General features: G+C 41.6%; 1 protein-coding gene across 5 annotated transcripts in view; it reads right to left on the bottom strand.

The window, feature by feature from the left end:
* Positions 1 to 984: 984 nt before the first annotated feature.
* The window catches only part of scn8aa (sodium channel, voltage gated, type VIII, alpha subunit a), a 46,150-nt gene continuing 30,911 nt past the window's right edge, over positions 985 to 16,223 (bottom strand). For all 5 annotated transcript variants that reach the window (XM_087179727.1, XM_087179726.1, XM_023427691.2 and 2 more), the window contains 7 exons: positions 13,459 to 13,581; positions 8,282 to 8,566; positions 7,870 to 7,923; positions 7,122 to 7,259; positions 6,915 to 7,019; positions 6,519 to 6,789; positions 985 to 6,397 (listed from right to left, as the gene is read on the bottom strand). In XM_087179727.1, coding sequence (XP_087035853.1) covers positions 5,238 to 6,397; positions 6,519 to 6,789; positions 6,915 to 7,019; positions 7,122 to 7,259; positions 7,870 to 7,923; positions 8,282 to 8,566; positions 13,459 to 13,581 — 2,136 coding nt within the window. In that variant the 3' untranslated portion in view covers positions 985 to 5,237. The remainder of the gene's footprint in view (positions 6,398 to 6,518; positions 6,790 to 6,914; positions 7,020 to 7,121; positions 7,260 to 7,869; positions 7,924 to 8,281; positions 8,567 to 13,458; positions 13,582 to 16,223) is intronic.

Here is a 16,223-nt window from a genome sequence, read left to right as displayed (position 1 = left end):
GTGCTCCACCACCTCCCTTCCCCTTCTCTTTTCCTTACCTCGCCCCTCCCTTTCTGACTCGGCCCTTCTCTCTCTCTCTCTCTTCTCCACCTCACTACACCCTCTCACAGCTATCCTGGAGCATTTCAGTGTAGCCAGGAGGTGTGGATAGTGAATGAGGAGCAGGTTGTCTCTGCCCGCATGTGTAGCCGATTCTATGGAAAACATAGCGACACATACATTTGGAAAAAAAAATCATACAAAAATCCAGGGAGATGGGCGAAGGACAGAGGGGGAGGGAGATGCTGGGAGTTGAAAAATAAACCATGTGACTTGAGGGAGAGGAGTATCCGGGGAGACAAAATTTTGTAATGTGATTAAAAGAAGGGAGGAGAGAGAGAGGATGGAGAATTTGCCATATATTCAGTGTGTGCACTGCCTGAAGACAACTCCACGCATCATTTACATACAATTCCACCTACTCTCCAGAAAGGCTTTCTTACCCTCCTCCACCTCAGGGAACCCAACGGAAAACAGCACAAACAGATCAATATCTCCCAACATGGCTATCTCAGCCCTGTTCACAGGAGGCTGTGAGGTTATGGGGGTGACAACTGTAATATCATACCTCTGAGCTATTTATTTTATGGTGAACCGCAAAGAGGAGCATCACAGTACAGATGGACTGCATAATAATGGGGCTATAGTCCGTCCTCTGCCTGGGAGGGGGGTGTTAACACAGGGCTCTTAACAAATCCATAAGTCCATTACGTTTGAAAGGCTGCCTTTCATGACCCTGTTACCACAGTGCCACTCAGCTCCATTTCACAGGACGTTTTGTAATGCACTTGCATCCTCATACAGCACCACAAAAGTGAAATAATCCACACAAAATGGTGACCGCTACTTAAAGTGGACAAAGGGAATCTGAAGTCTACCTACAGGAAAGTCAAAAGGCAAAAAGGATGTTCAGAAGTCAACATTTCAGCAAGAAACAAACACGAGTTGTAACTGGAAGGCTGCTTTATTGGTAATAAAAAGGTTCGTGCTCAAATGAAGACAATCTTTCATATATTCTTACCAAGAGTCCAAGTGGTTGTGCAACACACCATCATATTGTACTGTATATCCTCTATCACGGTGTCAAATGATAACAACAGTTTGAAAAGCACTTTTTAATTTTTCAGCAAAAAAGAAAAAACGCCCATAATAAACCATGCTAAAAAAGAATGAGTCCTATAATCAAATATTGATACAAAAATAAATTTCAGATGGAAACAGAAATATAGAAGAAATAAAACAGAAATATAGAAGGCAAGCTGCTTTTTCACAAGCCAAGTGGGTGACACACATAGCACTAAGAACAGGACATTTTTGAGTTAGCTGTTTTTCTGTTAACATCACACATTGTTGAATATTAAGATGAAGTGGGGTGTCTGGATGATCCTCCGGCAGTATTTCTGACTCGACATCCCTGATTAATGTTGTGCTCACCCTCATACCCCCACCCTCCACAGTTTGGAAACATGTTTTTTGTTTCTTTTTTTTTGTTGTTGTCGTTTTTCTTTTTTTTTTTCTTTCTTTTTTACTTTTTTTTTCAGTGTGGCATCGACATCCAAATTCGCAGAAAAAGCAGAAAAAAGGCACATGCCATTGAGTGGAACACTAAAAACAAACCATTCATCAAAAGAAATGTGAGGATGAGAAGCAAGTACATGATTGTATGCATGTTGAGTTGTAATGGCACTGATGTGTGTGTATGGGGGGGTTGGGGGGGCCCTGGGGTTGGTACCGTCTCAGGGTGGACGAGGCAGTCAGTCACACCAGCTGACGTCCTCGCGGGAGAGATCACTGGTAAAGTCGGTGGGCAGAGTCACCTGTGTATGTGTGTGTGTGTGTGTGTGTGTGTGTGTGTGTGTGTTTGTGACTGTGGGTGTGTCCTGTATACTCAGTGAGGGTGAGACGTATGACAGTAAGTGAGAAATGTGCTGGTAACATTATCCTTTCGTCATGATCAGGCTACAATCCATGGCAAGCAGCTCCAGTAACATCGCACATGAGCTATTCCCCAACATAGAAGGGTGCTGGAAACAACCAGTTTTAGACATCCACTGAACGTGTTGCACATAAATCAAATGTGACAAACAGTGTTCTTCTGTTTTATGTATATACATATAGACACATATGTATACATGTATATATCTTTTGTATTATATAATATCTATATTTCATTCAATTTCTGTCAACAAAGTGAAAAGTGTCTCAAAAAATCCAAAAGGTAACAAATGTGACAAAGGGCATAGCTGGAAGCCATTCTATATTATTGTTATTATTCATTTTTTGATTATTAGTAGTAACATTTTTAAAATTCCGTATTTACAAAAAAACACAACAAAGCATGCCGATAAAATAAAAGAATATAATACAATATTTATAGTTTCTCTCGAAAAGTTTGTTCTTTTTCAGCGATTGTGCCATTTACATCATAGCCTGCACTGTACACATATATGTTTTTGTGTTTTCTTTTTTCTTTTTGTTTTTTGTTGGTTTTTTTTACATTTTTTTTCAAGTGTGAATGTATCATTCTAAAACATTACATCCAAGATGAACATGGGTAAATTGGATGACATTACTCACTCCTCCTGTGGTTCTCATTGGGAATGTATTTGGTTTCAGTGTGCAGCAGCCAAACTGATTCGGAGACCTCATATTGTAAACAGACCTCAGTTATTGTTACAGACAGGGGGTTCTGGTACAGGCAGTGTTAAACACACCAAATGGCATTAGTGGTGTGACAATGGATGCCAGATTTATGTCCAGTCATCCACTTGTAAATAGGACCATCACTCCTGTGTAGAAAAGAAATGGCAGGAACACATTAAAGAGGCAGTTGTGTCTTGTCAACTACTTGACAAAGCCTCAGGTTTTTTTGTTTTCTGTTTTATGAAAAACACCCACAAAGCTTATTATACAACATAGCTGCGTCGATGTGAGGCCTGCTGATGTTTTATCACGGCAAGTGTTAGGTTTCTACCTCCATCTCTGACTTATTATTTTTGAAGCGGGTGATAGCGTTTGAAAGCCTGCAAGTATGTGAAAAGATGGTGCGAGCCCGGGTCCAACACCACACAGTGTTTAAGAGGTCCCACAAAAGCACAATGATACACTGACAAACATGGGACTTTCAGCACTCCGACTCAGACCAAAGCACTGTTCTCTTCTTCTGCTCTTGTGTTTCTCTCTTATTCTCATGGCAGTCAGTCTAAAACCCTGAAGGGAGGGGCTCTACCTATTTATTGGTCCACGTTTATGCTGTGTTATTTATCCCCCATCCACCTCCCTGTAATATCAGACAAAATCCATTTGTTTCTGCAGACAAAACCACAAGCCCTTCACGGCCATCCACCTTCCATACATGCTAGGCACGACAAGGCATGTCCTTGTGATAATTCTCTGCTAACGCTGCTGTTTCAGATGGTCAGTGTCATGCTTACTGATCGAAGCCTTTTCTGAGAATGATTGCATCACAAGGACATCAGAGAAGGACTTCAAGGCTTTTTGTTTTTCTAAAGCTCGCAACTCAAATTGTCCGAAAAGCACTACCTAAGACATCACTCACTGGGAAATTCTGATGTGGATCTGACAAGAGTACAAAAGAGGGACCGTAATGAAATGAGTCTGTAAAAGTACGGTCTAATGTCTCTACCTACATTGTGTTTTTCTGTTCTAGCCCGAAACAAAGTGAATATCAAAACAAAGCAGAAAATAAAAACCATATTTCTGTCCCTTCTCCAGGAACTACAGTAGATGGGATACCTATTGACACTTCAGCACACCAGACCTTTACTGGTGCCAGATATGGATTCCTTGGCGTGAAACATCATCTGCTCTCATTGCCATAACAGGGACCACAGGAAAGTAAGGAAAGTGACTGTAGGATGAAAAAGACAAATAGATGTTAGCCCCAGATTTGGTTCAGGATTACTGACACGGCCCTCCAAATCTGTGCATCCTCAACATGAGGGTATTCTGCTTCCTAATACTCAGACACTCCACACTCTTTCTAAACTATTCACATTCAGAGCAGCAAAAAAACCTTTTCTAGTTTGTGTTGTTGGCTGAGCTGACTGAAACATTGCCTCTGAGTGCTTACATCCTTCACTCACCTGAAATTTTGATGAAGGGCTGAATTAAAAGGTCAGCTGAAAAACAAAACTAGAGAAGGGCGGGATCATATGGATATAATTCCCCCAATATTCTATATATCATTATCCATAATCTTCATTTTCCATTTATAATTTTTCCCAGTGGACAGCCTCAAACTTATAGTCAAGCCACTGCAGTGGTCTGAGAATTAGTGTCTTGTGGACTATGATTACTCATGCATGATTCCTGATCAAAACATGCCTTCATGCAAGTCATTTCTATGCATTACGAGCACAATAATTATTATTTATCTGGAACTCGGTCTGAGCAAGTCTCCTTCAGCCCAAGTCAAAACAATGACTAATGACCCCTACCCGGTCAGTGTGAAAGCCCATGTAGAAAATGTCTTTTCTAGTGTCAGTATAAGAAAGAGGAGATGAAAAGACTAGTGACATGGGCTAAATGTTATCTTTTTTGCTGCTCAAATAATGTAAAGATGCAAGTATACTCAGCACAAACAAACAAAAAAAATCTTTGTCTGCAGTTCTGGGTTTCCCCCTCCCTCGCAAGTGTTTCCTTCCTAGCTAAACTTGCTTGGTTGATTATTGTTTTCTTCTTGATAAAGATGGTAAACTCAATGTTACAGACCCTCCTTTAGACTGCTAACACAGTTCTAGTAGGATCTGTGTGATCCAGTCCCGTAGCATCGGAGCTTTGCTGCGGGGTTCCACACTTGGTGGTGGCAGGGATTTTGCAATTCTCCAATCATCTAGCAGAGATTTCTGTGCCTTGGCAGTTGGTCCCCAAAGAAATGTGTGTCATTGGCCAGCACACTGTGAGTCACTGTTTTTCATTTTGCGTTTGTTCCTCATCTCTATGAACTTGGTCACTATGCAGCAAAAGTTCCACGGTAAACTGATTGTGTTTGGTTCAGCTGTCTTTTACGACATAAGAAACCACATTGCCTCAGTAGTAATTGAGTCTGTAAACATTTTTTTGTATGTTTTTTTTTTTTTTTTCTTACTTGCAAATGATCACTTTTTCTACATTTGTTGGGTTTGGGCTCAGAGTCTCATCTCGCTGTGTTTTATTGGATTTTGAGTCACTGAACCCTAACACTTGGATTCCCACTCATCTTTTTGGTTTTTGTCCTTCTCTTTCCTGGCCCAATCCTCCTTGTTCTCGTCCTGCTTCTCCTTGTCAGGTTTGGTCACACTGTCGTAAGAGGGGAGCGAGGCTGTGGATGGTGTGCTCTCTTTCTTCTCTTGGTTGGTGCCGCCATTCTCAAGCTTATTGTTGGTAAAAGTGTGGCGTTTGAAGATGATGCCGCGCCTGATGAGGTGGGCGCGGTAGGCATTCTGGATAATTCTGGCAGAGACCTCCTCCTGTTTGCGGCGGAGGGTGGTGGTGATGGGCTCGTATGACACTTTGGAGGGGTTGGCTGCCACGAAACGCTCCTCCATCTGCTGCCTCAGCATGTCCAACTCACCACTGTCACCCAGCACACGCTTTGTGAAGGCAAACAGGATGTCCAGGCAGTGAATGCGATCGCCGCTCACCATGGGCATGTCCATGGCAATTAGTTCTATAGTGTTGGGCTTTGGCACACGAAGTGGGTGCTCCAATGCATCAGCAAAGTCAGACAGCTTGGCAAAAGTAATGAACTGAGAGGCAGTGGGGTCAAACTTCTCCCAGATCTCGTAGAAGGTCTCAAAGTCGTCCTCACTGAGTGGATCAGCACTTTCCTCTGTGGCCACACTGAAGTTCTCCAAGATGATGGCAATGTACATGTTGACCACAATCAGGAAAGAAATTATGATATACATGACAAAAAAGAAGATTCCCACTGAGGGATTACCACAGTCGCCCTTCACAGATGTACCAGGGTTCTCCAAGTTGGGGTCGCAGTCTGGTGGGTAGTTGAGGATCGGTAGCAGCAAGCCATCCCATCCGGCCGACGTGGTGATCATAAACAGAATGATCATACTGTTGCCAAAGGTCTCAAAGTTGTACAGGTCGTCAATGCCTGCTCCGTGTTTTACATAACCAAAGTTAGACATGCCAAAGATGGAGAAGATGAACATGACCAGGAAGAGCAGTAGGCCGATGTTGAATAGGGCTGGCAGTGACATCATCAGAGCAAAGAGTAATGTCCGGATGCCCTTAGCTCCTTTGATCAGACGGAGGATACGACCAATACGAGCCAGCCTGATCACCCTGAAGAGAGTTGGCGACACAAAGTACTTCTCAATGAGGTCAGCCAAGAACATACCTGAGGGAAAGGAAAAGGGGAGAGAAATGAAGAGAATACAATCGGGATACAACAGACTTCTACAGGCGACATATTCAAGTGACCTCCTCACTGCTTCCTGTCAACTACCTCTCTCACTCACCAACAATAGACAGGATGACCACCACCACGTCAAAGATATTCCAACCATTGGTGAAGTAATAGTGGCGAAGGGCAAAGAGCTTCAGCAGGAACTCCGTGGTGAAGACTACGATGAATATGAAGTTGACCCAGTAGAGGACATGCTCCGTTTCATTTGACTGATCATCTGTTTCCACCATCATGGTGACCATGTTGAGGCAGATGAGAATCATAATGGAGATGTCGAAAACTTGCTGTGTCACAAAGTCAAACACCATTCCCTGGATCTTGTTCTATGAGGAGAAATGAAATGAAGCTGAGATTTACTGAGGTTCCAACCAACAGCATCATATATTGTACAATCTGAATACTTGGTCAAAAGTAGTAACCTCAAGAAAAAACATTTCAAAAAACACACCTGCGGTCGAGGAATAGGTTTTTGTGGCTTTTTGGACCCAAGTTTTTTCATGGCATTGTAGTACTTCTTTTGTTCCTCTGTCATGAAGATATCTTGACCTCCAAAGTAAAGGAATAAACAAAGATTTGGTTATAATCATATTCTAGCAACTTTAAAATGGAAACCCTTGAGGCAAAATATGGGATTAAGGGACAAAACCAGTCTTATCTTTTTCTTTTGCTGGTTGAAGTTGTCAATGATCACACCAATGAAGAGATTGAGGGTGAAGAAGGAGCCGAATATGATGAAAACGACAAAGTAGATGTACATGTAGATGTTGACTTCATAGTCGGGCTGGTCTTCCACCTTGGAGGGAGTCACAATGTTGAAGGTAGTGTTGTATTTTATTATCACATTTCAAAGAAATTGTTTGACATTTTGGGAAATACACTTTTTTAATGGCCATTCTCCAATACTATTCTCATACCTGTACGACCAATATGAAGCTATCACCAGCAGCTGGCTTACTTAGCTTAGCACGAAGATGGAAAAAGGAGGAAACAGCTATCCTCTTTCTGTACAAAAGGTAACAAAATCTGCTCACCAGCACCTCTAAAGTTCACTAATAACCCCCCATTTGTTTAATCCATACAAAAACAAAGTGTAAAGATGACAATTTGCTGTTTTACAGGTAATTGTGCTGAAATATTTCTTGTCTGGGGCTAATAACTTCATAGACTCCACTGGTTGCCTGGCAACTGGTCCTGGCAAAGAGACAGTCCAGTCTTAATGCTAAACTAAGTTAGCTGGGTGCTGATGGTAGCTTCAGACCTCCTACTACTCATTTAATGCTCAGCAAGGAAGTCAATGAGCATATTTCCCAAAATGTTGAACTATTCCTTTAATTCCAAACTGGCATATAGTGAGATACTCTGAATGAGCATGAAAATATTTATTGAAGAAGCAATGAATATACCTCTCTGGAATCCACAGCCGCATACATAATGTCCATCCAGCCTTTGAACGTGGCCTTTCAAAAGAGAGACACAACTAAATACATTTGGAGGAACCAGACGCAAATAATGCCAAGAAAATTCTAAATTGAAATCAAAGAATACTCAAACTCAAACCGAAACTGATGCATGTCCTGTGGGAGAGCTTGTGCATGGAAAGAAATAACTGGATGAAGTAAAGGGCATGGAGAAACATACAGATATACACAGTGAATACGGACATAGACAGCCTCTGAGTACTGTGAAAGTAAATGGAATTTGAAGCAACAACGAAACAGAAAAAACTGAAACGTGCATAGGAAAATGAGAAAAGAAACCAAGTCAGTGTGAAACAAGGAATGCAGTTATAGAGGAGAGGAGGAGCAACACTCTCACCACTTGCAGCAGGGCGAGGTAGCCGGCGCCCACATTGTCAAAGTTGATCTTGACGTTCTTCCACCTGACCTCGGTAAAGTTTTGCTGAATGAGGGCCTCACACTGGGTCTTGTTGTTGACCACGTCAACAGGAAAGTATTCCTCTGATGTCTGATTGAAACAGTAGTAGTACTTGCCCGCAAACAGGTTGACCCCCATTATACTGAAAATCAGCCAAAAGATGAGGCAAACCAGCAACACATTCATAATGGAAGGGATGGCACCCACCAAGGCGTTGACTACCACCTAGACCAGACCAGGGAAGACAGGATATGACAGTGTGAGAACCAGGAAAAAAACTCTTCTCATTCAACCCCTCCGACAAGACACTACATACTGTTATGGCGTCACACTTCGTACTTAGAAATAGTGCTATTCAAAGCCGCGCTAAGAGCAGCAGTTCAATTCTATTATGATTTCATGTTGCCGAAAATAAGCACCGCACACCGCTGTGATGTGCATACTGAAGTGTGGGGAATTAATGGGAGGGAGCGCTGTATCAGTCCCATTCTAATTAGAGCAGCACTGATGTGACTCTGAGATGCTCTTTGATCTGTTGAAGCATGCGGATAGAAATGCTTATGGGATACTCAAGCACACACGCACACACAAACATGCAAACAACCGCGTATACCAAGGCAAATACCCAAATAAAAATTCTAAAAGAATAACGTTTATAATGTAAAATGTACAATTAAATTTTTTGGTACCACTTACATAAGACTACTCTTATAAAGGATTTATAAATGGTTTATAATTAGGTTATTCATTTGGTTGTTAACCCTTTATAAATAATAAATAAACAATTGTAAACAAGTTATAACACAGTTTTCATATATTGATGCAGGCTCACTATTTGGCAAGATCAAGTTAATGCATACTAGTCATTAATCTTGAGTTACTACCATTAATAACTGGTAAGAGAAGCCTTATAGTTACTCATTAATAAATGATAACATGTTTTCCCTTTACACATTATATGTATGTATGTAGTTTTAAGCAGATCTAAGTTTATTAGTGTATTTGTCAAAACTATACCTACTCCTGTGCACATAAACAGATATCGAATGTGATATAGTGAATATGTTTTCAAGTTATATTTATTGACAAATACTTTAATTAGCAACAATTACAATGTCATCTCACATCTACAATTACAACTACATTTTTAGTGTGTTCTAATTCATTGTTTATATAGAGCTTATAAAAACACACACACACACACACACACACACAGCACTTCCCAGTGGTTGTTTTCTACAGCTTTATCTCTCCAGGGAGACTCACAAAACTGTTAAACACTCCTATTATTATTTCACATGAAATAATAATAGGGGAATTTGACTGTGTTGTAAGAAATGCAGTTCATAATTTTTGGGCAAAATAGATGTGCGTCTGTTTCTGCATGTTTACTTTATAAAGCTTACGAGTTAATCACAAGTGTTTGCCATACCACTATGAAGTGTCCACTCTTACCACCCCAACCTTAGACAGTCAATATTCTAAATCTTACTGATCCATAACTATCCCAAGTCAAACAATAAAACACTATAGCAATAAATAAATAATAAAAAATATATATATATTAATTCCCACCACCACCCCAAAACCTAGTCCTTTCTAACAAATCCAATCAGGTTTCCCATAGATTTATCATAGCCAGTAATAAGCTCAGCACATAGTGAACCGCTCACTACCAGTGTAAGGCAGGCCGACCAGCAGCTCTCAGGCAGACAGCTGAGCATGCATGTCTTTGGCAGACTCGTTTTGTGGAGCCATATTCCCTCCTCATTATGGACAGACAGGGAGGAGCTCTAGAGCAGGATTCTCTCAGCGTGTACACGGCCATCACAGCCTGACTGGTGTTGAACGTGCAATCATAATGTGGTGATGTACCGAGGGCACACCGTTAAAATATGGCATCAAACGTTAAGTGCTAAAAGAAAATTACTTTGGGATATTTTTCAAATATAATTTGAGTCTGTCCCGCACAGTGTTGCCATTGCACCCGCTGAGAGAATGACTCTTTGCTCGATCTGAGAAAAATTGAACCACTTTCAAAAATTCAGTGTTTAAAAAAGGAATTAGGCCATGCTGTGTGGAAAGCATTCTCAGAAAGAGGGAAAATGGCTTTCAAAAATGTATAATGTGCATCGGCAGTTATATTACATGCGTGTTACATGGCATTGTGCAATCTCAAGAACCGCTCGAATCAATAAATAAATAAATAGAGAAATGTGTGGATAGAGAGATAGCGGCTAAAGAGATAATGGCTGAAGCTTTGCTTGTGTGTCTGACGAGCCATTCTGATATTTACATGTGTTATTTGGGTGTCTGACAAATATCTACAGCACAATATAAGATTTATAACATCTGTGATATATTTTGCTCATAGTGAGGACAAGCCACTGAAGTGATGGGGGTTCAGAAGTTTTATCCAAAGGCCCCATGATGACTAATATCTTAAGTAGGTTGTAAAGTTAAAATTACAAATGATTGTCATTTTAAAATCTTTGTGGTGTAACTTAAACTTCAGTAGGTTCGTCAGGAAAAAGGGGATTTACTGAAACTGGGGTAAAGATGGCCAGACATTCCTGTACAATGCATTACTCAAAAAAGTAACACCGAGATTACAAAGCAGCATTAAGAGAAAGAGAGAGCAAAGTACAAAGTCAGAACAGCCCATAATCATTGCATGTTAAGCAGTGCAATGTGTCCAATTGAAGCTGCACTGCTCGATCGGTGCTGTTGAGATATTTTGGCCTCTGCGGTGCATCGTGCCACAAGACTCAACCAGCGAGGATGGACAAGTTCTCATCATTCTAACTCTCCAGAATCTCTTTCATACGGTGTCATCTCTCTATTCATGTTCTTCCCTATTCATTTATTTATCGCTTTGACCTCAAATTTTCTGTTTTCAGTTCAAACAAAATGGTAACTCAATTGATGAGCATAGACATTATAGTCAAAAACTGATACAGCAGGATCAAATTCCTCTGTTTGTTTCCCTTTGCATTACTGGGCCACCCTCACCTCTTTTACCACATACACCCAGTGAATGAGGTCATTCATCGGTGCTTTATATATTTACACTCTACTAAAGCAAATGTGCCGTGATTTCCAACCCCAAAAATGACATCATGTTACTGACAGTTCTAGTTCCCATCCCAAAATTAACAGTGTATCCTATGAAAATTTCATTGAAACATGCATGACGACATCCATAAAGCCTATCCAGGACCTAAAAGCATTGATGTCTGCTCATACGCAACGGCATCACATTTTAGTCACTGGATATCTAGTATGAATGAGATTTCACTGTGAGTCCAGTTTTAAGATTCAATTTGGTTACAACCAATCCACCCACTAAATGATTACACAGGCCTTCTTCTCCTGCTCGTCTGTCATTTTTGGGACATACTAAAGAGGGGTGACACATTGTTTGTCTAGGGTTGAGAGTGTTGTCCTGTACGCTGTAATGCTAGTCAACCTATGGCTATGCCCGTTGTTGCCTCCCAGTTTCACTTCCTGTGGGAGTGGAAGGCAACAGGAAGTCAGGGCCTGCTGTATGTGCTACAGTATGTGGTGCCATGACATGACAGCAGTAATGCCTTGTGTGAAATGGCAGCCTAGTGTATTTGCTAAGCTTCTGCGTGCATTGCCAAAGGAAAGTATTAAAAGTGATTCTAAGTATTTAACTCGTACAATGTTCAATAAAGTTTAAAGTAATAATCTGCCACCAGGATGGCCTGGTAGCAGATCAGTCGGTCAGATGGTTTGACCAGGGGTGCAGAGACTGGCAGAAGCTTAACAAATACTTTCCTCCCAAAGCCACAACACAGTGAGTGTGTGGTTTCTGTCTCAGTCCCTGATGCAGAAAGATCCTGGACAAGCAGGAGAGAGTGTGGTGACCCACCAGTGGTCCGGCCCAGCCGAAACCGGGTCGAGATGGAGTGAGTAGTGGAGGGATAAAGGGGTGTGGAGGAAGAGGAAGAGGAGGAAGGAGGAGGGGTGGGGTGGGGTGGGGTGCTGCACAGTGCTGCACATGTGGGGCTGAGGAGGAGGGGAGAGTCTGAGGTGAAGAGAAGAAGCTCAAACTAGAAGACAAGGCAACCAGTCCAAGAGCAGTGAGAGGTTTAAGAGAATGAGATCACGAGAGATAAGAGAGGAAGGAAGAGAAAAAGACAGGAGGGACTACAGGTGACAACAACCAGGTGCAACCTATCGCTACCACCAGTCACAGAGTAACCCAATCAGCTGTGTGGATTTTAGGAAGAGACGGCTGAAGCAACCAGAGGTACAGTCACAGAGAGTGATTTCTGCTCTGCAAACCACTGACTCTCACAAATAAGACCGATTCCTCTGAGTGGTTGCTTGGCAGCCGCCCTGCATGCAGTTTTGGTGTGACTGGTTGGGCAGAGGTTTTGGTGTCCTGCAGCTCCCCGGTTCCTGCTGGTTGTTCTCGATGCCAAATGCACTGAAGGATGGTGTGAGCTGAGGGGGGGTGGGGGAGGGGAGAGGAGGTTATGGGAGCAGGGGAAGGGGAAGGGGGGGGGCATGTGGAGAGGAGGGGGGGTTCTCAATTGAAAGCAGTGGTTGAAAATCAGGCCAAATGAACAGCTAATTGTTGATTTGGATGCTCTAGATGAGATGGCATGTAAGTTTTGTTAGCTTTGACCAATTAATAAGAAAGTAAGTAAGATGAGGTACTCAGAATTTCTAGTTTGTTACTTATGTGATGAGGCAGCTTTGTGAAAGATAGGTCTGTTGCTCTTTGGGTCATTTTTTTTTTAAATTAAGAAACAAATCCATTTTGTATGTAGATTTTTTTTTTTTTGTTCATTTAAGAAATTCAATTGGAAAACATGTTGTTCTGCTGACAATATTACTTCACTGTTACTTTACTCAGTCTCCCAGCTGCATCATGACTTGTTCATTCGCTCTAACAAAAGGCATGGTACAGGATTGCGCATGGAAAGGTGACTTCTTGGCTTTCATTTTCTGGTTTTAAAAACAATCCCCCAATATTATGGAGTTTTTTTTTTTGTCCTCATAGTTTGTTTTTAGATCAGTTCTAGCATGCTTTAAACTGTTGAATGGGCATGCGGAAGGATCAGCTGCTTAGCTTTGGATCTTACCCTCATCCCTTCAAAACGTGACAAGGCTCTGAGGGGTCTCAAGGCCCTTAGTGTCCTGAGTGATTTAATGGGGCCTAGATCGGAGTAGCCCAGCGCATTAGCTACAAGGCTGACTATAGACACCTACACAAAAACAGAGAAGCAAAAGAGGTTCCAAACTGTTAGAAGTGAGAATATTCACTAGGGAAGAGAGACGGCCCTGGCATAGGCGGAGAGTTGCTTGACATACACACATAAATCTATTCATGTATATACATGTATAATATTGCATTTATACATGTATATACACTGAGAGAGAAGGTCAATGTTTAGTATAGGTTTTATGTGCGTAGTATTTTTAGTAGCAGTAGGCCATTGGGATTGTTTGTCTGTTATTTTGGGGCAGTTGACAAGATGTGAAAAGTCCTTTGTACCTGCAAAGAAATTTGTGGTTGAGAGAGAAAGAGAGGAGATAGAGACATAAGACTCAAATAGAGGGTAAATTAGGCAGAAAAGAGTGGTACATGATTTAGTAAAGATACAAGCGAAGGGACTGGGAGAGGAAGAGGAGTTGGGGAGGGAGGGAAGGAGAGAGGTTACCCTGTAGAAGCTGATAAAAACCCAACAGACTTGAGAGCCTTACCCTTGCCCCTCTAACATTGTCTCTCCATGTCGCTCTTGGGCTGAGGCATAAAATCCCATATAATTTAAGACAGACAAACTAACGGAACCTAAGAGAAAGAATACAAGTAAACATGTACAAGTGTGTCATTTTGCCATTTGCTTTCTCAGACATCAAATCAAACTGTCACACAGCATTTAGAGTCAAATAGGAGAGCCACAGTCACATGAACCACGCACAAGAAACAGGGATGGAGGTTAAGGGCAGACCAGATATAGTTATTAGCACTGGATGGCACTGAAAGGACAAAAATACACAGAGTACAGTCAAGTTACACACAGTTAACAACGCTTAACAATAACAGAACACAACCTCAAAGAAACTGGTGCAGCCCCTCTCACGTCCGGCAGCAGCCACCAAGGTACTGCTGCAGCCAAAGAACGCTTCATCGTTAGTTAAAAACACTCACCAAATCCATAAATTCAGTCATTATGTCACAAAACTGTATACACATCCATTCTCAGCACCATTGTAAATGTACAGAGCTCTTATCACTGTAATAAATCAATGTAAATTTAGGCAAAGTGGCCTGAGTTATGGTTTAGTAACTGCGAATCCCCTATAGCTCTGCTCCATAGAGCTGATCTAAACTGAACACATATACAGTATTGCCTCATTACCAATGGAGAAAATGGGCTGTGGAGTGTGGTCAATAAGCTGCACTAATGTTCTTTGACGGGTGGTAAGTAGCAGAGGCATGACTTAGCCTTGATGAAGTCACCTCAAGTGTGCTAAGGCGGCCATTACAGGCTGTCTGCTGCACAGGGAAGATTTGTAAAGAAGTATTCTTTGGCTGAATTTATGTTATTCAAGATGCAAAATGTGGGTGGGCAGCTGTGTTAGAATAAACCTCAAAATCTTATGAATTCAGTCAAATAGAGAGAATTTGTGTTTGTTAAGGAATTAGTACGCGATCACAGGAGTACATTATCCTCAGCAATGTTATCCTGTTTTTTTTTCCTAACTGTAATTTTCTCAGTCTGGATGCTGGAGGGACTGAAACAGGGGGAATACCAGTTCCTTACAAATAAGGAAAAATATCAACAGTGAACACATGTGAAAGCACCTCCAACCAGCCACCGACACCAACCGGTCAAACTCACCGCAAGAAGTACACAACATCCAAAGCTTACCAAAGTCACGGAGGGAGGATTGTAACAGGCAAAATCTTCATTTTGACTGATGCCATTATCAACATAATCTACGAGAGGTTAACATTTCAACCATTTAGGAGTGGAAGCCATCAAAACTATGGAGAGAACAGCGGGAAAGGTGTCAGCATAGATTCAGACTTCTTACTATAAATGCTGGACAATGTTCAAACATCGGGCCTTTATTCGGATTCTGCTGAGACGTCTCCATGTACTTACTGTTTGGCACAACGCCCCTACTTAAATCAATAACCTTGCCCCTTGGGTAAGTTAGCAGCTGTTCTGGCAGGTAGACAGTAAAATAAAGATTTTGCCTTTATCTACACTACAGTATTTGGGGTAATTGTCACCTTCAGCCTGACCCCTTGGAGAGCCCCCCTTTGGGGTGCCTGGCCTCTGACCCCCCGCTGGGCCAGCTGTGCAGTAGCGGCCTCAGCGCCTCAGCGTCCTTCTCACAGAGCTCTGCAAGGCAAGGCCAATGACATCTGGGGCTGTGATCCCATGATGACGACAGCACAAACCAGAACCTCACAGAAATAAAACAAACTAAAAACAAAGGGAAAAACACAACAAAACAATGATAATAATCTGAGTGAAAAAGAAAGATGAATGGAGTATGACACCTATCAGCCTCACGCTCACAAGACTCAGTATCACTATTAATCAAGAATAACCGTCCCTAACTATGCTGTCACAAATTCAACAGCTAATTTAAGATACATATAGGTTCTTATCTCTAAAATGTAAGAAAAATATTAAAGATGTTTGTCTTTACTTTGCAAATATCTGGTTGAGTTCTCCAGCAATGCTGCTGCAAGCTGATTTACCATAGGACTTGACTCTCTGACATTACATTTCTTGCCCCTGACATTTTAGCCAAATGCATAATACAATATCAAAACATTCATATAATGAAAATCAGGAGGACACAAATCAAATGGATAACAGAAAGA

The sequence above is a fragment of the Seriola lalandi genome, unplaced genomic scaffold (genome assembly GCF_002814215.2).
Source record: "Seriola lalandi dorsalis isolate HSWRI2012SDOR001 ecotype SW California unplaced genomic scaffold, Sedor1 jcf7180002054861, whole genome shotgun sequence".
Taxonomy (NCBI): Eukaryota; Metazoa; Chordata; class Actinopteri; order Carangiformes; family Carangidae; genus Seriola; species Seriola lalandi.
The sequence above is the reverse complement of the archived record's forward strand: the minus strand, read 5'-3'. Positions and strand labels throughout refer to the sequence as shown.